Source organism: Pteropus alecto, unplaced genomic scaffold (assembly GCF_000325575.1).
Source record: "Pteropus alecto unplaced genomic scaffold, ASM32557v1 scaffold40, whole genome shotgun sequence".
Lineage (NCBI taxonomy): Eukaryota > Metazoa > Chordata > Mammalia > Chiroptera > Pteropodidae > Pteropus > Pteropus alecto.
In genome coordinates, this window is record NW_006431919.1 from 725,641 (window position 1) to 751,829 (window position 26,189).

Consider the following 26,189-nt stretch of genomic DNA (forward strand, 5'->3'; position numbering starts at 1 on the left):
ACAGAGACAGAGGGGGAGAACTAGACTAGATGACATTATTCAAACCCTGGAGAGAGCCATGTCTGAAGCCAGACTTTTCAGCTAATTGAAACAATCAATTTATTTTCTGCCATGTGCTCTTTAAAAAGTCCTTACTAATATATCATCTGGTAAGCAAACTGGTAAGAACACCACAATCAAGTAATTCATTGGGATATATATTCAGGGAAAGTCTTCTCCAAAGTCTTATTTAAAACAAATCCATTTGGGTAAACTAAAAATACATTCACACAACGAGTCTGCTGACTGCATATGAAATAATTCTAATTTACTATTTACAGTGGTTACCTCTAGAGTATACGGCCACAGAGGTGGTAAGAGAGAATTGGGGACATTTTTGTTTACTTGTGAAATGATGATATTTTCTACAATGCTCAGGTATTACTGTTATGGTTTTTTGTTTTGTTTTGTTTTTTAAAAAAGCTGTGATGATTAGAAAAGAGAATGTAGAAACAGATCTAACACAAGGTTGTGAAGATGGATGTGAGGGTCTATGGGAGGGAGAATCTGCTGACAGGATATGGTGAGGGCTCCGCTCCCTGAGGGTGAGAATCTAGGTCATTCTGTGAGGAAGCAGAGAGAACACACTGGTCAGAACACACGTCAAAGGGAACTCCTAACACAAAAGTCACAATGTTCTCAGTCAGTTGAGGAATGTGCTGTCTCAGGAGTACTTTCAACTAAAAAGTTATGGATATGCTTGCATTTGAGAAGTATTAACTTCTAGCAAAGAAAACACTGAAGTCTAAGACACATATTTCAGAAATGAGTAAAAGTAAAGGCTCCCAGTCCAACTGTTTTTAATGGCTGCATTATATTCCACTTTTAAAACCAGTACTCTATTGCAGATACTGGACTGATTTTCCTTCACCATGGAATCTTCGACTTAAAATAATCAGCTGTACTTCATGCTTTAATGCAGTTTTTGACCTCTCACGACCCATACTATGTGATGCATGTATTTTAATTATGCTTTGGAAATTACTTTTAATGAGGTGAATAAGCTTTTGTTAATAGGATACAATTCTCAAATCATCAGGAAGCACAGTGGATGGAGAATGGTAGTTGGGGAAATGTGTTTCATAATATTTTGCTTTGATCCAGGGGTCCAACATCTGGGTAGAATTAGGAATCACAGTGAGCATTCTTGCCTGAGAGCCACCACCCCTTATCTGTCATCCCTGCAGACTCACAGCAGCTCTAAAAAGGAGGACAAGACATCTTGCCAGGAGTTACATGGTGAGCAGTGACATCGCACCTCACTGAGATGCTCACTCTGTGCTTTGCCCCAGCCCTACTGTTACAGGAGGGACATGGCAAAAACAGAAGCTAGATGATCAACAAAATCATATTCTTTTGGGCTAAAATATTGCCCTATAATGTCCAGAGTGGACCTTCCAGCCCAGTGAGAATATCACTCTTGGGACGGGGAATGCTCAAGACAAATGGCAAGTTTCTCCAGGCTCTCAATTAAACCATTTGGCTTCGTTTTACTTACGGTATTGGAGTTTTTTGATGGCTACTATTATTATCGGAGAAAATGGAATTATTGGCAGCACTGCTCAAAAAGAGAATGTACTGAACACTCCACCTGTTCAATAGTGTTTATCAAATACTGAAATCAGTATTTATGAAATTGCTGGTTAATTATCAATCTCTCCATTAAAAGGTAAGAACCTTGTTCTTATTCATATGCTTGTGCTTTCTCCCATTGGGGGAGATAGAGACAGTTAAGAAAAAATTAAGAAGACTTAATTGTGGTTTTAATCATAATTGCACTAAGTTCTCAAAATAGAAGATGGGTTTGATGAGCTCAGAGAGGGTTTCTGCAAGGAAATGAGGATTGAGCTAAAATCTGAAAGACACACAGGAGAGGAGGAGGCAAAGGAACTCTTCAGGCAACAGGAGGAGCCAAGGGCCCGAGGTGGCTGAGCACAGAGCACTGGAAAGGGAGAAGGAAAACCAAGACAGCTGCAGTCCAGAGAGTGAGGCTGGCAAAGGGCGCGGGGTGACGCTGAGACAGAGACAGGAAACGACGGCACAAAACCCTACAGGCCAAGGAGTCTGGTCTTGATCCTCAGTGAAACGAATAGCCATTGAAGGGAATTAAACAAAGGAGCCACAGGATCAGAGTTTTTAAGAGATGGCTATGAGCTCTTGTTAGTGGCGAGTGAATTGAAGGGAAATAAAATAGATGTGGAGAGACCAATTAGGAGGGTGCTGCAGTGACTTATGCAAGAGATGATATTAGTTTGGACTAGGATGATAGAGACAGAAAGAAACAGACTGGATTTGTTTAGGAAGGAAAAATCAATAGGACTTATTTAAATGTAGAGGATAAGGAAAGATCACGCAAGAATACCTGGTTTCTAGATGATGCAGGTGCTGGAGCTATTCACTGAGAAAGGGGTCCAAGTTTGGTAAGAAAGATCAGGAGTTGCATGGATAATTACGAGAAACTGCAATTAACATCCACTAACAGGGATTGCTATGCCAGCTGGGCCCATGCTATGCCTTGAATGGATTACTAACTTACTCCTAGCTGCAATCCTATAAAGCAGGTGTTATTGTCCCCATTTTGAGATGAGAAAACTGAGACTCAGAAAGGCTTGGTAAACTCATCATCAATCTCAGAGCTAAAAATTTGATAGATCTGAGATTTGAACTGAAATCTCTTCAGTTTTAAAGCAGATGATTCTTAAGGACCAGCCCATGCCACTTCATGGCAACTCTGAGAAAAGTTTATGATTTCAAAAGAACTTGACTGTTAATCTGGAGCTCTGAAGCCAAACCCTCCTAGGAAACCTTCAGTGCCTCTCTCAGAGCCGCTCAGAGCTGCCCTGAGTAAACACTCCACGTCGAAAGAGAGTCTGTACTTCCCTCCACTCTTCCCTCCCTACCAACATCATTTTCTTCCCCTTTGGCCCAAACCTCAAGTTTACCTCCAGTTTCCCCGACCCTCAGCTCTGCCTTCTCCAAGTTCCTACAATACTTTCAGTCTCACCACTCATTTGGGCAATGATCACATGCAGGCTACCCTCTAGGATTTTCATGTATTTTCTATTTTCTTACCTTTTATTTTTTTTCTGATGTGAACTTTCAGACAGTACACACTGTCTTTGAAAGTCTTTCATGTACTGAAGTCAGATTGTTATAAACAAGCTAATAAACACAAATTTCAAACCATGACACACTGTGGGTCTGGCCACCAATCAACAGTTCAGTTTTACCAATGTCATTAACTCTAGCTATACAGTGGAGTCTCATTGTACATGCATTCAACTTAAGCATATTCAATTACATGTTCTTGGCAGAGCGAGAGCGAGTGAGAAGCAGAGTGAGCGAGTGCACCATTTATATTGAGTGGGCCATGATGCCTGCCATTCCAATCAATGAGCACATGTCCCATGGGATAGCAGACGAATCTGCTGTTCCCTCAGCTGGTTCCAGTCCCTAAGAACATTCCCCAGTATGAGTAACTCTCTGGGAAGACTCTGATTTTAGTGTTTAAAGACACATATTTTAGATATGCCACAATCTCTAATTTTAGTCAACTACTTTGCCTATTTCTCAATTAAAGAAACAGTGACCTATCCCAAAAACAGAGAGAAAAATGGGTCTATTGGACTACTCAGGAGACAGTAACAGATTTGGTCATTCTGATAACGTGATTTGCACACCACATTTTCTTTTGAGAACTAACCCCTAAGACATGGCTATAGTCATGGCTGCATATGCTCGTGTAATCATCTGACTTTTAAGTTGCATTATTTCTTTACTATTAAGTACAAATGAGCAAGAATTAGGAAAATGAAAAGTTGTGATCAACTAATAAAGCCAAATCTCTAACAAATGAGGCAAAAATGGAAATCACCAGACCTCCTGAAATCAAATGTGAGGGGAAAAGGATAAAATTATGCAACAGGAATGAGTCCAAAACCTAAATAATTATTGGAGATTTTACAATCCCCCAGTAGTTTTAATTCTCTAAAACAGAGTCTCCACGGTCAAAGGCACATACCTAAATATGCACATAAAATTATGATACAGACACATTTTCTGGAGAAGGCTATGTTCAAACATAGAACACTACCTCTCTCAATCAACCCTGCTGCCTACTGGGCAGATGTGCTGACCCTTGCCACTCGGTTTGCGTCATTGTCTCCAGCACAGAGCTCCGCGATGCACACTTCTCTGTCCTTACCTATCTAGAGAAATGCAGCACAGGTGAAAAATTGATGCCGTCGTCAGTAGGACGTCTAGCGATGTACGGACCAGGCAAAACATCTCCCCGTAAACCCAGATGTCTTGAACCAGTTCAATGGCACCAAAGGGCATCACAAGCACGGAAACCAGCAGATCCGCAAAGGCAAGAGAGACAATGAAATAGTTGGTTTTTATTTTCCTGTGAGTGAAAAAGCATAAGGGACAAGGCAGAGGGAGGTTAGGGAGAAAGGAGCAAGAGAGAAAAGAAGAGGAAAAGAAAAAAAGCAAAGAAAGAAGGAAAGAAGGGAGGGAGGAACAAGTAAGACAAGTCAAACACGAAACATATTCTGTGAGGTTCAGTTTGCCCTTCTGCGACCTGGCCGGAAAGACCCTGCACGGCCCAGACGCGTCTGAATTCTCCAGACCCTTCCTGTGCCAAAAGCCTCCTCCTCCTCTCCCCTCTGGCCACGCTGGCCTGATTTGAGTCCCCCAGGCATGAAGCCCCCTCCTGAGAGCCTTCACGCAGGGTGCTCTCTCTCCCTACTGTTGGTCCTTCGGGCCTCTGTTTGTCATTCTCGGGGAACCCTGCTAAGGTGCCCCCCTCACAAACGGTGTCAAATTCCACTGGTTTCCACGCTTAGGCTGACAACCGCGTGCCTCACATTTGTGACACATATCAGACGTGTGCTTTTATATGCTCTTGCGTCATCACTGGATTAGTGCATATCTTGATTAAGAGGAAGGCAGTAGATGACACAGGACTATGTCTTGTACCCCCTTTTATAGCCTGGCGGCTCTTTATTCATGCTGAGTACTAGACTCACTCAGTGAATTTTCATAATATTGATGCCCAGATCAATTATTTCAGGGACTTTGGGTGATTAACACATATATCTATCACACACTTACCACCCGACCCACCCCCCACCACCAGGGTTGCCAGACAAAATACAGGACACTCAGTTAAATTTGAATTTCAGATTAACAGTGAATAATTAGTATAAGTATGTTCCAAATATTGCATGGGGCATACTTATACCACACATTAGCAATTTTATGAAAGGTCTTCAGGTGATCTTAGTTGCAGCCATGGTTCAGACTGATGAAGTGCAAAGAGCAGACACTCAGGTTTAAATCCTAGATTGGTCACTAGTCAGCCACTCCTTCCCTGAACTGATGGATAAAGTCAGAAAGTTGGATTAGTTGTGCTCTCCACAGTAATATATACAGTGATCACAACTACTAAAAATCCCAATAAAGCTGAATGTAGGAAAAAAGGGAGACTGGAAGGCACTCAAGTGTTTACACTGCTCACATTAGAGTTGTGGGATTATGCGTGATCTTTTTTCCCTGCTCTATTTTCCCATATTTTTTTTTCTTTCTTAATCACACGATATAATGGCAAGTATATGTTCAGATCCCAACTCTCCAGAGAGAGCCCAGAACTTCGCCCAGGGTTCCTCATGAGGTCTCTTCATGTTACTCACCTGAGCTGCCTGTCCCTGCACACAGCCACCATCACCAGCAGGTTCCCCAAGATGGCCATCAGGATAACCGTCGAGAGAAACGTGAGCAGCACGACCTTCTCCACTGACCCGAAACCCTCCTTGGAACTGGAAGACACACACGCACACACACACACACACAGAGAATTTAAAGAAACTTTGAGGCCCAGGAAAGAAAATGAATCTTTTTTTCATTTATCTTCAGGAAGGTAACTTCACCATCAGCAGCTGCAACACACATTTATTGTGCACCTAATATATACTCTTGTCTGCCTCGTTATCTTACATGTTAATCCTCGTTAACTCCTATACACTGGGGATGAAGAGGCTCAGAGAGGTGAATTAACTACCCTGAGACTGCACAGTTATTCTCCATCAGAGAACTTGTGGCTTTCCTTCAGCTTGTGCTCAGAAATACATTTGGTTGATTTCTGCATTGTGCACCTACTAGCTAGGTTTAAGCTCCATGAGTCAGGGACTTTGTCTGCTTTACCCATTATCAAATTCAATTTTAATGTATCATTCACATTTAATGGATGAAGGAAAGCTGGCATTGGATGCATTAATCATGGTAACTTGAACCAGATCTGCATGAATAACAAGGCCACCCTGTTTTCAGTATGCCACACTCGTCCTTACGGAAGATGCCGTGTACAGGTGAGCTGTCCTGGGAACAGGTCATGGATTGAAGGTTGTTCTTACATGGCTGACCTGGACAAATTGGTCTCAGATTCTCTGAAGGCCACTGGAAAGATAGCAGCCAATCAATACACCTAGGGACTCCTTTCACTGCCCTGAACCACATGTCTCCTGGTGCCCAACATGTCAGTTTGAATTGCATTTTTGTCAATTTCGGCATCTAATTTGATTCTATAAACCCTGCTATCCTCATGTAAATCATTTTGTTTTATTAACTTGGAAGTGAGTGTTCTTTATCAATAAAAGTATAATAACTGCAGGTTATTCAGAAGCCACAGAAAAAAATGTTTTATTTTGGATTAGAGTAATAAAATGCTCTTTTAAAATAAAGTTTCAAAGGATCTTAAAATTCTCAGACCCAAAAGCCACATTTCAATACAAAGAAACTCAGGTCCAGAGAGAGAAGCTAAGTTCCCCTAACGTCGGAGCATGTTAGTGGTTGGTCTGGAAGAAGGTGCTTGTTCTCAGCACTGGGTCCCAAGAATCAAGAAATATCTGTCTTTGCTGAGCTCTTTCGACTAAAAACCAAGATGGCTCTGGCCCCAGACGGCAGCACCCACAAATCCTGGCTCTGTCCTTGTCCAAAACTTTTCCCACAAAAGACAAGGCGCTGCTTAGGTAGAATGAGGAACCGGTATTACAACAGTTAGAGAACCAGGAAGTCCCTCCACTATGCTGACAAGTGTTTTTATGAACTGATTGATTGATTGAAGTCTTTATGGCTAGGGCTCAGATGAAAAGAAATTCAAGGCATGTTCATCTAAATCTCTCTTCCACACCTAAATTCCAACTATCAACAATACAAATATTAGACAGGAAAAATCTAACTCAGTAAAGGAAAAGACCATAATAGGGTGATGTGGCTACCCCAAACTAATTTGATTGTGGGCCATATTAACTGAGGTAAAGTGTCTAACGAAAGAAGTGATAGTGGTTTTTTCCTTGTCCTTCTTGAGGCTCTGTTTCAGAGCCCCTCTGACGTGCATGAATGATGGTGCTCCCCGCTCGAGGCCTCTGTAACCAGTCGTGCTTTCCTTCTGGAATATCTCTTCTTATCATTCGTGACTCAGATAAAAGTTAATCCCCACTTAACGTACCACAGTCAATAAACATTTTTTATTTTCTTTATAGCATTTATTGTTATCTAAAACGACTTCTGTGATTAACTCTCGTCTGTGCCCCACCCCCACAGATCAACTTCGATCATCTTTTTCAGCACAATGTCCAGTGCCAGGCACAGTGTCTATTTTGTAGTATGTGTAGTGTGTAAGTATGCATAGTACGTGGAAGTGTTCAACTATTTGCTCATTGAGTGAAAGATAGATATACTGCATTCATGATGGTGAGGTTTACCCTATGATATCTTTGAAAACTGATTGAAGGTACAGAGAAGATTTTACCTAGGAAGAGAAAACCCAGTACAAGACACGAAAGCTATTTATAACTATCCGAAGAGCTGTCATTTGAAATAAGAGTAGATTTATGCATTCATTCATTGAACGATACTTTCTGAGCACCTTCTCTGCATTAAGGATTGTTGTATATCCTAGGGAAGCAAAAATAAGCAAAACGGAGAGCAGACAATGAATGGATAAAAAGAAATTATGTAAGGGTCAGCGGGTAAGATACACTATGGCAAAAAATCTAGGAGGAAAAGGAGGACAGGACTACCAGTGGTGGATGGAGGTCTGGCAAATTAACAGGGGTCATCAGAGAATGCTCAGTGTGATAGAGTTTTCACACTTTACATCCTGCACGTTGTGTAACAAAGTAGATGAATGAGCAGGCTTTAAGTAGTGGTTCTCAACCCTGGCTGCATGTTGAAATCACCTAAGGAAGCTTAGAAAATGCTGATGCTGATGCTAAGGCCCCCACCCTCACAGATGACGATTTTATTAGTTTGGGTTGCAGCGTAAATATTGAAATTTTTAAAAGCTCTTAAGTGATTCTGATGTGCAGTTGAGTTTGAGAATCACTGCTGGGGAGAGGAAGATTTCGTTCTGGCTAACAAGAATTTTCTAACAACTAAGGATGATCGGCGATAGCTTCCTGGTAGTGCTTTGCGCTCCCTGGCTCAGGAAGTTTTAAGAATGCTAGATGTCGATGAGGTACCACTTCACACTCATTGGGATGGCTGTTATAAAGGCAAAACAAAACAAAGTGAACAATAACAAATGTTAGTGAGAATGAGGAGAAATGAGAATCTCCGTGGATTTCTGGTGGAAACGTAAAATGGCACAGCTGCTGTGGAAAACTGGGGGTTTCTCCAGAGATTAAATATAGAATGACCGTATAGAATGACCAGCAGTTCCAGTCCCAGGTATGTGCCCCAAAGAACTGAAAGCTGGGACATGAATACATACATGTACAGCAATGGTCACAGCAGCATTATTCACAATAGCCGAAAGGCAGAAACAACCCAAATGTCCATCAACAGATAGATAGATGAACAGAATGTGGTATATACATGCTGGGGAATTTTATTCAGTCATAAAAAGGAATGAAGTTCTGGTACATGCTACAACATGGATAAACCTTAAAAACATTATGCTAAGTGAAATAAACCAGACACCAAAAGACAAATATGGTATGATTCCACTTCTACGAGAAGCTTAGAGGAGGTAAATTCAGAGAGAAAGTAGAATGGTAGTTACTGGGGGGCCATGGAGGGGAGGGAATGGGTAATTAGTTACTGAGTACAGAGTTTCTGTCAGGGCAATGAAAAAATTCTGGAAATGGATAGCGGTGATGGTTGTACACCATTGTGAATATACTTTTTGTCACTGAATCGTGCATTTAAAATGGTTATTTTACAAATTAATGGTAAATTTTGTGTTATGTGTAATTTGTCACAATAAAAAAAGAATACAATGAGACCATATATCAGGATACTATGTAGGGCTTCTACACTGAAGACAGGTAGGACTGGCTGAGTTCAGGTTCCTTCCTTGTTTATGGACAATGGTCTGGAAATATCCTTTGAACATGGATTGTCCGTCACCCACAGCCTCGCCTTTAGAACCATCTCCCCTGTATCTCCTTCCCTCTCATAGGAGATTTAAAAAAAAACAACAACAGATTCAGAGTCTGTGGTGAACATCTCTGACACCAGAGATGGTACATTTCAAATCAAGTGGGACCGTCAATGTCAGAGAATCATAAAGTCAATGTTTTGGTTCACTTATGGCAGGCCAACCAGGAGCTAGAAATAGCTAAGCTTTAAACTGTGAATGACAAGCAAAATTTAACCATAGAAGGAGCTTTTATAATTAGGCAGAACTGTCAGTTGAACTAAATGTAAGTCCAATAATGATAATTAAAATAAATGAGGAACCACTTCTGCCAAATCCATGTTAGATTCTGAGTTACCTGTGACCGCCTCCAGGAGCACTGTCCACCACTACCAGACAGTTCCCACCTGACCTAAGAGCTCTGTCTATTCCAGTAATGGGTTCTCTGACAGTTACTCTTATAAGAAATTATACTTTTTCTTTCTTCTTTTTTTTTTTTGCCTTTTCAGTGAATTCTTGCTCCATTAATAAATAAACTCCACAAAATTGCTGGCTCTGTTTATCATTTTCTCTGTCCTTAATAAAAAAAAACAAAAAACAAAAAAACCTATAACAATACACTTCCACCTAGGTTAGTATATGTGAAAGTGGACTGCAAATGACAAAGAACATTATAAATAAGTCATCTTCTCTGTCCTTAATAAAAAAAAAAACAAAAACAAACAAACAAAAAAACCTATAACAATACACTTCCTGCAAATGACTGCAAATGACAAAGAACATTATAAATAAGTCATCATCATTATTAATATTAGAAGCCCACACTGGGACAATAGCTAAGGAAGCTTTAGGTTATGCTTTGTTATATTGTCCAGAATCACTGGTTTCAAGGTCACGCACACACACAACACACTTCTTTAGGAGTCAAGAATACTTTTCTATTTTTTTGCACTGGCTTTGTTCATAACAGCTATGTTATTTCAAAAAGTCACTGGCTTTTTCTGAAGCTCCGTTTCTTCAGGATCAATTGAGGAAGCCATATTAACTTTCTCATTTATCAAACACAGATTGACAACCATACGCCAAGGTCTGTGCTAAGTACTGGCTACCAGAGTAAAGAATGTGACAAAGTTCTTGCCTTCACAGAGTTCACACTGCTGATGGAAACAGATGATAAGCAAGTGCACAACTAAAGAAATAACTAAACACAGTTGTGACCAGTGTTTCGAAGTCATCCTTTCAAACTTTAATATTTCTTTGAATCTATTAGGGATATTGTTAAAATGCAGATTCTGATTCTTTTAGTCTAAGGTAGGGTCTGGGGTTCCAATTTCACACCAGCTCACAGGCTCATGATGAGCCTCAGGGATGCTCATGCTGCTGGTTCATGAGTCAACTTGGGGTAGTAAGATGAGCAAGGGCATTGACACAATGGTGTGATAGAGAATAGTTGGGTAAGAGGGAAACTTTAGGTAATCGGGAACCACTGGAGGTGACACTGGTTAAAACATACACTGTTGGACCCACCCACAGTTTCTATTTCAGTACATCTGGGGTGGGACCCCAAAATTTGCATTCTAACAAGTCCCTAGGTGATGCTGATGCTGCTGGTCTGGGGAACCTCACTTTAAGGACCTTGACCTAGACCATTGTAAAGGATGCCCTTTACCTTAACCCTCATTTCTCCATTATGAATAAGTTTCTTTTGCTCCTAGGTCTGGAACTTCCTGCTCGAAAGTGGGTAGATTTTGACATTGATTTATCAAGCACCTACCACATGGCAAACAATGCACTAAGGAAATTTTCAATGTTTCATTTCATCTTCACAATTTGCATGTAATCTAATATCATGGCGCCCTTTTCTTCAGAAGAGACGCATGCTCAGAGTGGTTAGGAGACTTAAGATTTTACAGCTATCAAGTGGTAGACCTGCACATTCTGATTACAAGTCCAATGCTTTTCCCACTAAATTTTCAATGTGCTCATCTGCAACTGAATAAATTTCCTTTAAAAAAAAAGGCATGCTAATGTTTTACTTTTTGTCTAGAAACTTAATATCCAAAATGTTAATGATGACAGCTTAATATGTCTTATAAAAACATGCTGGCTATAAAAAATAGTAGGGGAAAAATGGAAATAATGCATAATTGAGTTTCTATGCAACTCTAAAAGAATGCTTTTTGATCGTTTTTGAAGACCCTATAGAGGAGGGTGGGCAAGTTGCAGGGGTATTGGTGCACAGCTGATCAGGTATTTTTCAACTGTAAACACGTGGAGGAAAATTCTTATGGCAAACTCTTAATAGACTTTTCCAGGGCCTCAAGGATCACACATACTGTGCATGAGAAAAACTTCAAAGCCTGAAGAGGACCCATCTGTTAGAGTATAATGAAGTTCAAAGCTACAAGGAACACAAAGGAGATCAGGATCAAAGACACTGTTCTCTGAGACCATGACTGAATGGTAAAGTCGAGCCAAAACTGATGTGACAAGGTGAGATCTCCATTTGGGGAGGTTCTCACTACTGCACAGTGTGAAACTACCAGGGCTTCTATTCTTCTTGGAAATAAAACGCTCAATGATAGTGCCATTAAATTATACCTTAGAGGTGAGTCTCATTTTAAGAAAATCCATTCTTTCAAAATTGAAACTGAGCGAACAGTTCCAGAGACAGATTTTTTTTTTTTTTACAATATATTTTTTTCTTCATAGGCAGATTTAGTGTAGGATCTCTGGTTCATTTTGTAAACATCTCTTTACCCATAACTATTCAGGGTACAGAAATGTCCATCAGATACAGAAATGTCTTCCTTTGGAATGAAACATATGGCATGTTTTCAGTATTTGGCTGATCATTTCCTTGAAATTTTTCTTGTGGTTATAAGAAATCCAGCCTAGGGCAGAATGTGGATCACATGGGGCCTCTCCAGTGTGGTCAATCATTTACCCCAAGGATAAGGGCTCAAAGAAAAGCGGAGTTTCCCATACTCTGATAATGAGCTGCTCCCATTTCTTTGCTATAGGTGGTCTCTGTTTCTGGGCCCAATTGCTAATGGATCCAGCACTGCATATTTTGCCAGGGTCCTGGCTTGCTGTCACTAACTATTATAATAATTTATCTTCTCACCTCTGCTTCTGACAGTGTGAAAATCTTATGCTTGGATGAAAAAAGAAACTGCTTAGTGTTGCTCTTACTGCACAGACAGCCAAACATCGGCCAATGGGCCAAATCCAGCCCACTGCCTGTTTTTGTAGATAAAAATTCATTGCAACACAGTCACGCTCAGTCGCTTATGTCTTTTGTATGGCTGCTTTCCACTACAGAGACAGAGTGGAGTAATTAGAGCAGAGACTATATGGCGTACAAAAGCTGAAATTATTTACTTTCTGACCCTTTACGGAACAAGTTTGATGGCCCCTGCTTTTTTGGACACAAAGATAAGTTTAGTCAAAAGTAAAATATGTACATAAACAGTAAGACCTCTAAGAGCCTACTCTAAGGGATCTATTTAACTGGGAATCATTCAATCCTCTGGATTTTCTCACTAACCGGAAAGTGGCATTATTCCAGTTGACCAAGCCAGAAATCAAGCATCTTAGTCTGTTTCTTCTTCTCCTTCACCGAAGTCATGATCTATTTTGAGTATCTCTTAAATCTCTTCACTTCTCTCCAGTCTGCTGCCAACACCCTAATGGAGGCCCCTCTGTTATCTTCGCCTAGACTACGACAGCCACTGCTGCCTCCTCTGTCTTTAGCTATCGGTCTATTACGCAGATTAAATTTAACATTTCCAAGACTGAATTCTTGATTTCCCTGGCAGTATCTTTGAAAATTCTGCAGGCACATTTTCCACATATCTATTCTAGGGAAAGGCTCAAACGTTTGCTTAAGTGTGCAAAGGCACACGTAGAAAGATATGTTTTGCCATATCGTTTGCAAGAATGAAAACTTAGAAACAGTATAAATGTCCACCAACCTGGAAGTGAATAATTAAACCATGGCACTTGATACCCTTAAATATCATCTGAATGGTAAAAATAAGAAGAGATCCCTATACACATAATAAAAGGTATAAATACATGCATTGAGTTAATAATAAAACCAAAGAAGTGATTGTGGGGTGGGGTCAGGAAAAGGTAGCTATTTTATTAGGAGGAGATTTTGACTTTACGTATTTATCATATTTTATATCTTAAGATGGACCATGCATACACAGGTATTCTTTGATTTTTCTCAGCAGCTTTTGTTACATTTGAGAGTTTTTTAAATGAAAAGAATATATATACATACATATCTACATATCATACTTACATATATAAACAGTAAAATCATAAAATAAAATATTAATAAAATAAAGTATCTCCGAGACCAATAAAAAAAATTGTAGACCGATATACATAATATACCATGAAAGTTGGAAAGAAAATAAAAAAAGAGACACAAGGCAAGATATACATTATAGATAGATAGATAGATAGATAGATAGATAGATAGATAGATAGATGATAAAGATTTAAAAAATGTAAAGAACCATCAACTTACCAGATATAGCCAAAGTCTTAATACAACAACAAAAATTAATTCAAGTTAATCTACTTAAGTAGGGTAAAAATATATATTTCATCTATTTTACTATGACTGTTCAAAAGATAAAAGCAATAAATGCTTGACCCCCCCTATGTTCATGCCATGAAGATAGCCTTATAAGAATAAAATATGTGAAATATTTCAGTTCAGTTTTCTTGTGCTGTATGGATTGCTTAAAAGAGAAAGTAGAAAGTATAGAAAAAACAGGGCAGCACTGAATCTTTACAGACAATTATACTTCTAACATATTCCCACATATTCATGCTTGATCATTCATGTTCTTTCAAGAAACAGATCACTGCCAGCTAGAACAATATGAAATCATTGACACTAGGAGTTCAGTTATATCTCAAGCACAACTTCTGAGGCCTTATATAAACTTAATTAACACTAAAACTGTCTCCTGTAAGATTTTAAGAATAATGCTAATCAAATTAATCAATGATCATAGAAAGGCTTGTGCCACCATTTGTAAAAATGCATTTTTAAAATAATACTTGTTCTAACTATGGATATATTTAAAGTGAAAATGTTATTTAGAAATATATTTTTCACAAGGAAAACAAATTTCCTCAGGGAGTGATAACTGAGCTGTGATTTAAAGAAAGAATAAGAATTGACTGGAAAAAAAAAGCAAGAAATGTCAGGGGCCAGGGCTTGAAGTGCAACAGTGAGAATGACATGACTTATTCCAGCAGCTAAAAAGAAGACCAACATAACAGGAATGCTGGGAGTCAGGGAAGGCAGTATCACATGAGGCCAACAAGGATTAGGTTAGGAGGGGCTTGGGGGCTGGACTAAGAATTTAGACCTTTATTATCAGTCCAGCGGGGTGTCGCAAATTGTTTTAAGAAGGTTGGCATTGGGGGGTGACATGATCAGATTTTCATTTTGATGCATCTAGATGATAGAGAGATGATAGAGGACAACTGTCAAATATTTTTGTTTGTTCGTTTTGTTTTTTGAAGATGGTCTTTGGTCTTAGTAATTTAAAAACCTTTTAAATGTATGTACTCCAGTCAACCTATCCAGAACATAGTTCTCAGTAGAAGTGGTGCCACCTCTAGAGGCTGTTTGAAATATCTGTGGGGCATTGGGTTGTATTAATAACTAGGGAACACTACAGGCATTTAGGAGAAGGACAGGTGAGATTACAATGTGAGAGACAATCAATCTCGCAGTCAAAAAAATACCATCCCACATTCTCATGACTTTAGAATGTCCTACCAGCCATTTGTGTGAGTGAAAAATTTGTTAATTACCTAATTAAAATTTAACTCCTTTTACATATAAACACAAATAATTTTTTGCATGGCTATACATACACACTAAATGAAAGAAAGATTATGCTTTCACTGTGCTGGGCTTTGCTGGTAGTTGTCTCATTCACGGTGATTTCACATAAAAGCACACATATCTGACTGCCTTATTATGTTTTCTACAAGTCTGAGCATTTATATAATGAAATATATATTGTTTTTTTCATGAATCATTTTCATTGTATTGCTTTTTTATGTTCCAGTTAAGGTATTATGTGGATGATTTTTAAATTATGTATAAATAAGTTTAAATCACTCACAGATTTCATTGCAGTATAGTCAAAAAGGTATTACCAAATATTTGTTATAAAAAGGGCAGGGTAGTGGTTGATGTGATAAGATTGAGAATCACTGGTCTAGAAAAGCATAATGACTTCAAAGAGCTTGGCTGTTTTTTTGAACTTCAGGTGCCTTGTCTAAAATGAATGCACTGAAGTGTTCCTGATTTATCAATACTGGACATGCACAGTTAAAGATCAGTGAATGTCAAAGGTGAGAAATAATAGAGCAGACTCAGAGGCAGCATACTACTTCTCTATTAAGAAAATTAGAAAGATGTGCTCTAGCTTCAAGATTTTCTCATTCAGAGCCCTGAAGGATTTTTAACAGCTATATTACACATCTTCCATAAAAAGCTGTATTTCATTATCTTATGAATATCTAATTTGACAATATTTGCAAATCAAATTTGTGGAATTCTGGGGTGTGTGTGTATGTGTGTGTGCACATGTTATTCTTTCTCAGAATAGTTTATGGGGTAGAAATGCTTTCATGTGCTAGAAACTGCTGGGATATAAAAATTAATTTTGTAGTTAGCTTGAAAATAAATGCTAAGTTGCAACATGTAACATATTGTAATATAATTAATGTAGTGTAATGTAATATAATGTAACATAATGTCATGTAATGTAATAAAGATATCCCCTTAGGATTGACTATGGCAGCTTTCCAACCCTTCAGGCCACTTTGTCCTCTTTGCTTTGATAATAGTGGGATAAAGAATAGCTATCACTGAGTGCTACCATGTGCCAGGACGAGTGCTGTTTTTCAAGCATTAAACTCACTCTATTGTCAAAACAAGTCTATAAAGATACGTGTTACTATTGTACTGGGTTTACAGATGAAGCAACTGAAGCTCAAAGATTTGAATCAATGTGCCCAAAGTCACATAACTAGTAAGGAGTAAATTCAGGATTTGAACTAGGTCTTCTGAACTCCAGAACTTATGATGTACTAAGACAAATACTGTAAAGTGTTAGAGAAAATGTATAATGATCAAAGGCATACCTTATGAAGATAATCTAAAAGTTAAAATAGGTCATCCGGAATATAGATGAATGTAAATGCTTACCTTTTATTCTGACAACTCCTTTGATAACTACAAATTCTTGAACCTCCTCTCTTCCTATGAGCTTGTGCTTCATATTCCTTGGTTACTCACACCAGTGTTCAAACCTTGAAACTGTCATTACCAATAGTTGTGACTCCTCAAAATCTTAATTTCAAATATCTCACTCTCCAACCATCCTTATCTTTAACACTTTGACTCCAGCAATTCTTTGACCCTCTGGGGATATTTAATCCATTGGTCCTAACATTTTTCATGATCTCCCACCCTTCTCACCTTAAAATATGACAAAGCCTAGACAGGTTATCAAATCTTAAAGATATGAATGTTAAAGTTGCTAAAGTCCAAGAGTACCCTGAGAATTGTCTTGGATAATGATTATACAAAGATATGCAAAAATATCTAGATAGAGCTAACCAGAATTTTTTTTAAAGGCCTTCAAATTATTCCCTGCATCACAAGTAGAGTGGTTGAAGAAATGGGAATTTTGGCCTAGAGACTAAAGGCTCAGGGGTTGGGGTAGCTAACTTCAATCTCTAAAATACTGTCGTCTAGCTCTAAAGAGCGTGACTGGGGCCAGTAAGGGAAGATACTACAAGGCAGAATTCAATTCAAACAAAAAGAAAATAACAAATTCCTTCCTTCTCATATTATAAGTTCAATCAACATGTACAATCGAAATGCTATATTGAGAAGGTTTCTGAAGAAGGGTTCTCAGTCATCATTGTGTCAGTCAGAATGGGCTAGATTATACTTCGGTAACAAACAGCTCCTCAGTCTTCTGCAGTTTAAAAGAACAAAGGTTTGTTTTTCACTCACTGTTCATGTCCACTGGGGATGGCCAGTATACTCTGCTCATCATGTCCATTCAGGGACCCAGACTGATGGAGCAGCCATCATCTTAAGTGTTGTCAGTTGTCATGCTAGAAGGAAACAGAACTTAGGGAGTGTGTGTGTGTGTGTGTGTGTGTGCGTGTGTGTGTGTGTGTGTGCATGTATGTTTGTATGTCATAATCTGGTAATGAAATCTTCCCACTTGGAAATGACTTACATCGCTTCCACCCAGCAGCTAATTGGCCAGAACCAGTCACGTGGCCACACCCAGCCACAGGGAGCCAGGATGTTCAAAGCCACAATGTGCCCAGAAGGACAGAAGAGCAGTGAGTAGCAAAATGAACACCACAAGCAGCACAGTGAGCGGCAGTGTACCTCTAAGGATCAGCTAAGGCATTCTGGCATTTACATCTAGTACTTTTCGTTCCTGCCCTATTCACCAGAGCTGCCCTCCAGAGCCTCACAATGTAGTGAGCTCTCCAACATCAGAGGGGTGTAAGAAAAAATTAAAGGAGTATAAGTCGATGACACCATCAAAGCTATTCCTTTCTCTGAAAGAGTAGAAGAACAATAAAGAAGCCCATAGTTCTAAGTTTCTACACGGGTCCCTTACCACCCTGAAATAAACAGAATTAGGCATTGTGGAACCCTTAACCAACTGCAGCCAGACCGTTAGAGAGAAATATACTAGCTCTCAAACTAACTACGTGGTCAAGCACTGGGGCAAAATTTACTCAACCAAAAGAGACCAAAATTGGGCTGACCATTATTGGTGCATCATTGCATCTCCTCTCCACAAGAGAGTCAATCACATTACCTCTCTCTCTATGGAGAGATGACGATCAAAAAATCAATCAGAAAGCAAGGCAAAGGATTTCCATTGGGAGGAACCCCTATAACAAGATTTTTTTAGTGTTACCAATATTTCTTTATAAAAACCAGAACCTGACGTGCGGCCTTCCTATTCAGCTACAGGCAGGACAGCAAATGGTTAGATGAGAAAATTATCTGCTCTTCACCCAATCCCATTAGCAGCAAATAGCCAATCAAACTAATCAGTGGTAGAAGAAAAGGGCAAATATGCATTACAGGCAGAGAGAGAGAGAGAGAGAGAGAGAAAGAGACAACGCTTCCCTGGCTATACCTGTTTATTGTACATAATTCAGAAAGGTTAAGATTATTATTATAAATGATAATTCCAGGTAATAAAACTCATATTCAAAAAGGTTAACTTCATTCACTCACTCTTATCTAAGTAGTTCTATATATGTGGTGCCACTGGAAAGCTCCTGAATGTGTGTGTGCCAAAATCTGATTTCCTAACCTGTCAAGGTTGACATAGTGGAGAGAAAACCACCTCATCACCCATCATCCCTCCATTACCAGAGCTGGTGATGGAATGTTGGGATTGAGGGACCCCGAGTCTTGTAATATATGGCACTTCTTATATTCTCAAGGAAATTATTTTTGACATTCTATATTAAGTCAAATTTCCATCCACCACAGAATTTATTTTATTTTTCATAAATCGCCAGGTGACATAAAATAATTTTCTCTGGTTTCTGCTGTTAAAATGTCCTCATAGTGGAGCTGATTATAATGTCCCACAAGGAAGCAAGGATAACTAATGAGTATGTCCACATGAGAATTAACCCTCAAGCACCCTAGAAAATGAGCCAACTCATCTGTAGATACAATGGCTGACAGGCTGATGGAACTAGGCTCACTGGACCAGACAAGAGAAGAGCTTTTGGGTGCATCTCCACTCTGTATTCCTGCTTCTACCTGTTCCTTGTTCCCAACTTGGAGCCACTATAGGCTCCTATCAACCTCCAGTTCTATCAACCTCCTTCTACCTGTTTCTTGTTCCCAACTTGGAGCCACTATAGGCTCCTATCAACCTCCAATTGCCTTTAATGAAAAGAGACGTAAGCAGCCCTTGGTCAATAACAGAAGAGAGCTAAACCTCGACTCAGCCTGCTGGTAACTTAAGTTTGGCCCTAGCCAAACACCAAAATTGCACACTAGTTCAGCAACTGGATTCCTTTCTTTCCCTGTGCCTGAGTTCTTTCTCCTTCCCTCTGTCATACAATAGCCTATTATACAGGAATGAAAAAATTAAACATATCTAGATAAACGTATCAAGATTAATAAATTTTGCACATACAATGCTGTTTTTAAAAAGGCAAGTTATAGAATAATACATACAGTACATTATATAAAGTTAAAAGCATGATACATAATCATTTATTAGCATATTAATGACTAATACTATTTTTGAATACATGCTTCTGTATTCAAAAGTATAAAGAAATGCATGAGAATGATAGACTCCAAATTCTGGGTGGCAATTACTCCTGTGGGGGAAAGTGAGGGGACACAAACATGTAGAGGTCAGCTGTATTTGTCATCCTTTATTTCTTAAGTTCCATTATGCTAAGACCTATTTTGTTAGTTTGACCTATTTCATCATAAATTGTAAATATACTAGGAAAACATTCAAACATTGCAAATAAACCTAAACCTCGCCTTGACTACTACCTAACACCTAATCCCAGGCACACTCCAGAGGTATCTACTGTTATTGGTTCTTATTTCTTTTCTACTCAATATATATAGCATTGCTTGAACAACCTTTCCTTTTTATATGTGATAACATGTATACTTTCCTTTAGCATCATGCTTTGGCCATATAAATGTACCTCCCTCTTTAACAAAAACATTTTTTCCTCGGTCTTTAGCCATTTTTCCAGGGAGAAAGGTAGAGTAGCTAAGAATATGGCCTTTGGAGAGATGCCTAAGTTCCAGTTAGTGCTTAATATTTCCCTAGGGCAAGTTAGTCAAGTTTTCTGTGTTTTAGGCTTCTCATCTTTAAAACAGAGATAATCACAAGTACCAGCCTTAGGATTCCTTGAGAATTAGATGAGGAAATTCATGTAAAGACCTTAGAAAGGTGTCTGGCACATAGCAAGCCCTTGATAAAGATGATAATGATGATGATGATGATGATGATGATGATGATGATGATGATTTATAGCTACAGTCTAGGATTTATGGGAAAGGGTCCTTTATGGCATTCTTACATCATGCCCAATTCATGGTCACTCCATAGAGGAATCGTGATGTTCCTTTGCTCATCTCTGGTTATTGTGTTAGCCTTTGTAAATCAGCTGCCTTCAAAACACTGCAGAACCCATGGCAATGCCCAGCCTTCTGGTTCCTGCACACAACTTCTATTTATCCTAATTTCAGACATTACTTTATTGCAGGAAAATTTCTTCAACTCACTCATAGCTGTCAGTTCCTGCCAAGTTAATTTGGCAACTAGAGCAATGCACGTAAGTATTTAATATCACTATTCTTTCTTTAAGTCTCGGGACAAGGCAAACCTTCCTTTTTTCACATTCATTCTAATAATATTTCATGTCGAGTTGCACATAGAATATGTAACCTTCAGGCAATTAATTTTCTTCATAGTTCTCAGAGTTTACTCAAAATTCATCATATCATTTACATGCATTTTATACTTACACTTAGCAATTTAAAATATCTAAGCCTATTTCTTGCTTAATATAAAATTTTTAATTTGTGTAATTCCCCAATATAAAAAAAATTCAGAACAAGGGCTTTGGAGTCAGCCAGGCCTGAGTTTAAATCTTAGCTCTGCTACAGGCTAGTAATGCACCCCAAGGTAAGTATATTAGTTTTCTAGTGCCAAATAACAAATCACCACACATTTAACATCTTTAAACAACAGCCATTCACTAGTTGATAGTTCTGTAAGTTAAAAGTCTGGGCATGGTGTGACTGAGTTCTCTGCTCAGGATCTCATAGGCTGAAATCAAGTTGGAGGCAGAGCTCACTGCTTGTCTCATCTGGATCCCAGGGTCCTCTTTTAAGCTCACATGGTTGTTGTCAGAATTCAGATCCTTGTGGTTGAGGGACTGAGGCCCCTATTCCTTGCTGCTGTCAGCTGGAGCACTCTCAGCTCCCAGAGATGGCCCACATTCCATGCCACACAGCCGTCTCTGCCTTCAAAGCCAAAAGAGATTTCTCCCCACATCAAATCCCTCTCCTGCCTCTAATCTCCGACTTCCCTTCCCCTTACCTCCAGACTTAGACTTAGAGGGTTGGTGTGATTTGGGACCTTAATTACATCTGCAAAATCCCTTCATAGCAGTACCTAGATTAGCGTTTCACTGAAGAAGTAGGAGAAAGAATGTATACTCCAGGGAGCAGAAAATCTTGGGAGACATCTTAGACTTCTGCCACTCACAGAAAGCCACTTCGGTTCCATAAGCTTCAGGCATACGGCGGTAAAAATGGTGCTTACTACACAGAAAAAATCAGTTGGATACGAAGAAGCAATGATAAAAGCTTTCAAGTACCAATTAGCTTCTCCGCTTTTATTATTTCATTTCGTCTTCCAAGAAGCCCTTTTGAAATGAGCCCAGTACAGAAACTGCTTGAGTGACTGGTGCTAATTAAGTCCTTAGTAAGTATTCATTACATTTAAAAATGAGGCAAAGACTACTATTACCCACATTTTATAAATGAAGAAACTGAGGCTTAGAGACGATATCTGCAAAGCAGTTATTACAGGTTCTGGCACACACTATGAGCACTTATAAATACTAGCTACCACCAGCACCAGCACCACCAGCACCAGCACCAGCACCAGCACCACCATCATCATCTCTTTTATACCAGAAAGGAGAATAAAAGCCAACAGTAGCGCCTGCCACATACCCCCTCTTCACACAGGCATGGAGATGATCAGCACTTTGCAAGGCATTTCTGAGGAACCACTGTTTCCTAGAAAGAAGCTTAGTCTCTCTTTTTTTTTTTTTTTTTGGCTGCTTCCTTGGTACCCAAGGAAGAGCTGCTATGGAAGCTCTAGTTCCAGAACCGACCATAATCTAGAATTCAGAACCTTTCGATCTCTTAACGCCAACTTGATAGTGGAATTTACATTGCTTAGTGCAAAAAGCAGCTCTTTTAGCATTTACATTTGATCTCTTTTCTGCATATATGGCTTCCTTTATCTAATTTTACCTATTATTTATTTTAAAGCTTTTCACCCCATCTTATCCAACTTTCAGTGGAGACAAGTAGTTATCTGAAAGTTCTCTTAAGTCTTTTAACAGCATAGAAAATGTTTTGTGCCTATTAAACTAACACCCTTCATTCTTTTCAAATGTCAATCCACAATCGACATAAGTAAGGTCGGCAAAGAGTGGTACTCAAATAGGCTTTAGATTTCATCTGGTTCAAACTCTTCTTATTAATGAAAAAACTGAGGAAAGGATTTTCTTAAAGTCATGAGGTACTGGCAGAACCAGGACTAGATGGACATCAGGAGCCCACTGGTCCAGTGCTGTGCCCTTTCCAATTACATGACTTCACCTAGTGCCTGGTTTATAGTCTCTAAGGCTCTGCTTAGTGACGACTTCGTTCATTCTGTATGTGCATATTTACATATAAAAACCCACACAGGAAATGATAAACTGAAAATGGCCATCAGAGCTTTAAAGTTCTCCTGAGCAAGCAGGGATTCTCCGTGACGAGTCACTAGCCAGGCTGTTCTATGCAGGTACCAGCTTCCTTCCCAGTTGCCACTTTCTCCAACTTTTTGGGTAGCAGGACCTCAATTTTGTTTGGGACACCAATAAGCCCAGCTCCATCAAACTACTCTCTTCCCCAATCTCCCTGCTGCCAGGGGTTGTCAATTTTACCCAAGAGGCAGAAGTCAGCTAGGGGGTTGGGGAAGGCTTTTTTGCTCTCTGGAGCAAAGGGATAGATGTTGCTGAATCATTCTTTCATATTTCTTCCAATTGAACTTGAATTTGATGTCTGGAGCAATAGCAGCCATATGAGACAATAAAATGAAAAACTAGAAGGAGCATAGATACTCGGTATCACTGACCTCCTTCACCAGCCTGGAACTATGTGTATACTTTGTTCAGGACAAGAAGCCATAATTGCGAAAGCAATATGTTACAATGCTTAAAGGTATGCCTGAGACAGACCCGAGTTTGAGTCCTGGATAGTTGCCTGATGCAGAGGAAGTTATCTAACTTCTCTGAGTGTCAATTTTCCCAACTCACAGGACTATTTTAAGATTAAAAATAATAATAATAATTCATATGAAGTGCCTATAATGGTGCCAGACACAATGAATTTCTGTCAGTATATGGTAGCCTGGTTAAATCCAGGAATCTGTCTATGAAAATTATTTTATTATTATCCAATGTATAACCAGGGGACATATGCAGAACCAATCTAACTGGTCAGCAAATAACATATTTTTTATACTCACATCTAGATTGGTTGTGGAGGGCACAGATAACCAAAATGAGACTAATGAATATTCATAAAGCTGCCTAAAAATTCTAGAATGTTAATGCTAGAAAAATTTCTCCATGTTTATCCAACAAATGTTTATCGATATAAATATATGTTCAGCACCACCCTAGTCATTATAGATATACCATAAAATAAGTGAATATGCTTATATCCTAGGCGGACATTCCTTAAAGTATATTTGCTATGACCATCTCACTTTACAAATGAAGGAACTGAAGCCCAGAGAGGTTAAGTGACTTGCAGACTTATGTAGATCGCACAGCAGGTGACACAGTTGGAGTAGAATGCCAGTCTCCTGATTCCTATTGCATTGATCTTTTGTCTATTTCCAGATACTCCGAGGTTTAAATTTTTGTATATCATCACAAAGCTTGTCTCGCTATCTACCATGGTGAGTGAGAAACAAAATCTGATTCCTGTGTTCACTTCTCTTTCTCAAACTTGTCAAACTCGCTCCTGTTTTAGGACTTTTACATGAGGTGTCCTCTCCGGCTGGTTGCTCTTCCTCCTCAGTTTTATTTGGATGGCATCCTTCCATCATTTCAGTCTCAACCTGAATGCCACTTTTTTAAATCACTCCTTAGAAAATACCATTCCCTACCCCATCATTTTCTTTTTGGCTTATATAACCAGCTGAAATTATCTTACTTTTCTTTTCTCTCTCATGCATGTGGCTGGTCTGCAGAAGGATGGAAATCTTGTCTGCCTTGCTCACTGCTGCATTCAAGAGGCCAGAACAAAGACTTGGTTGTATCACGCCAAACTGGCCTGATTCAAGGCGGGGATGCTTTGAGGTATTGGAGGAATCCGAACGGTGGGTGGCGGGTTTTCAGAACAGCATCAAGATTCTGCCTGGGCTAAGCCCACTTTTTCAGGCTTCTTCTCCCAACAGAACTCTGAGAGGTGGGATGCTTACTCCGTCTGCATAATGATACATTTGGGCCTTCATCCTCCTTCACCAATTTGTATCTGTATCTTTTCTGTCACTTTATGTAACTAATTACTATTTACTCTTCCCAGTAGGTTGTGTGGGGATCCAAACTGTGGGAGAGAATGATGTTCCTCTAATGAAGCCTTTGAAGAAACAAGACAGTCAGGAACTAGGGGAAACTCAGACTGCAGAATTCTCTTCTGTCTTCTTGCACACCCTGCCCTCTGAGCTCCAGGGAAAGCCCTATCAAGAAATCAGTCAGCAACTCAAACTCAACATCTCCCAGCAGATATCAAAGCTGTGCCTAGGGCGGGGAGTAGGGGGGAGGGGGGGCACCCAGTTAGTTGTACTGGGAGCCTCCTCACCCCTACACTCCTCTCCCGGCCACTACTGCTTCTGCAGGGAGATGACAGCCCTCAGCTTTTCCTACCTTACTCCCTTCGCCTTCGGCATCTCCCTACTATCCTTCTAACTGTATTTAGGGACCTCTGGAGTACTTTTAGCCACATAGAGAAGCAATGCAGTCAGGTGGAAGAAATAAAACACCAACCAAGACTCATAAGACTCAGAGCTAGTTCTGCCACCACCCAGCTCTGGGTCTCCCTGCTAAACCATCGATCGGCTCTGTGGTTATAGAACCAATGGCCTTTTCTCAGCATCTGTCTGATTTAATCTCTGCATCACTCTTGGCATTGCTGATTAAGCTCTTCGTTTAAAAATTTTAAAACATTTCTAACTAGAAATGTTTTCATTTTGGAATGTCTTCAGACATTCCAAAAAGTAGAGAAAATAATACACTGACTTAAGGAAACAAAGATGAAATGACCAGATGCCCAAGCCTGACCAATGTCTACCGAGGAAAAGCTCTCGGGTTCAGAAGCCAGTGTGAGGGCAGCGTTCTAGAACAGCTGACTGAAGGTTAAACTCTTGGGTGGTCTTGGACTTTGACAATGGAGGAAAACCAGCTATAGCTAAAGCCTCCATTCTTTCATAAGCCCGCCCCTCCCCCAATAGTTACCATGACAATAAAGTAGGAGTATATCATTCACGGGTATGAATTAGTCATTTTATTATGTATTTGTATAGACAGAAAAATATATTCTATTTTCTATGTTTTCATGTTCTACGTACTTTTTTTTATGTTTATGTGACTAATGGTATTATGCTGCTTGTATTCTTTTTTATTCAGTGTCATGCTTTGGAGACTTGTCTGTATACACATATAGACCGAGTTAGTTCATCTTAAAGGGTATGCCACCATATGAATAAACCATAATCTATGTTTCCATTCTCTTAGGAAGGATAATTTGTTTCCATTGTTTTTACTATTATAAACAAACTGC

At 39.4% G+C, this 26,189-nt stretch overlaps 1 protein-coding gene across 5 annotated transcripts in view; it reads right to left on the reverse strand.

Moving 5' to 3' along the window:
* Positions 1 to 26,189, reverse strand: part of HTR4 (5-hydroxytryptamine receptor 4) — a 115,684-nt gene that overhangs the window by 57,752 nt on the left and 31,743 nt on the right. For all 5 annotated transcript variants that reach the window (XM_006906370.1, XM_006906371.1, XM_006906372.1 and 2 more), the window contains exons 2-3: positions 5,733 to 5,858; positions 4,244 to 4,444 (exon numbers count right to left, since the gene is read on the reverse strand). In XM_006906370.1, coding sequence (XP_006906432.1) covers positions 4,244 to 4,444; positions 5,733 to 5,858 — 327 coding nt within the window. The remainder of the gene's footprint in view (positions 1 to 4,243; positions 4,445 to 5,732; positions 5,859 to 26,189) is intronic.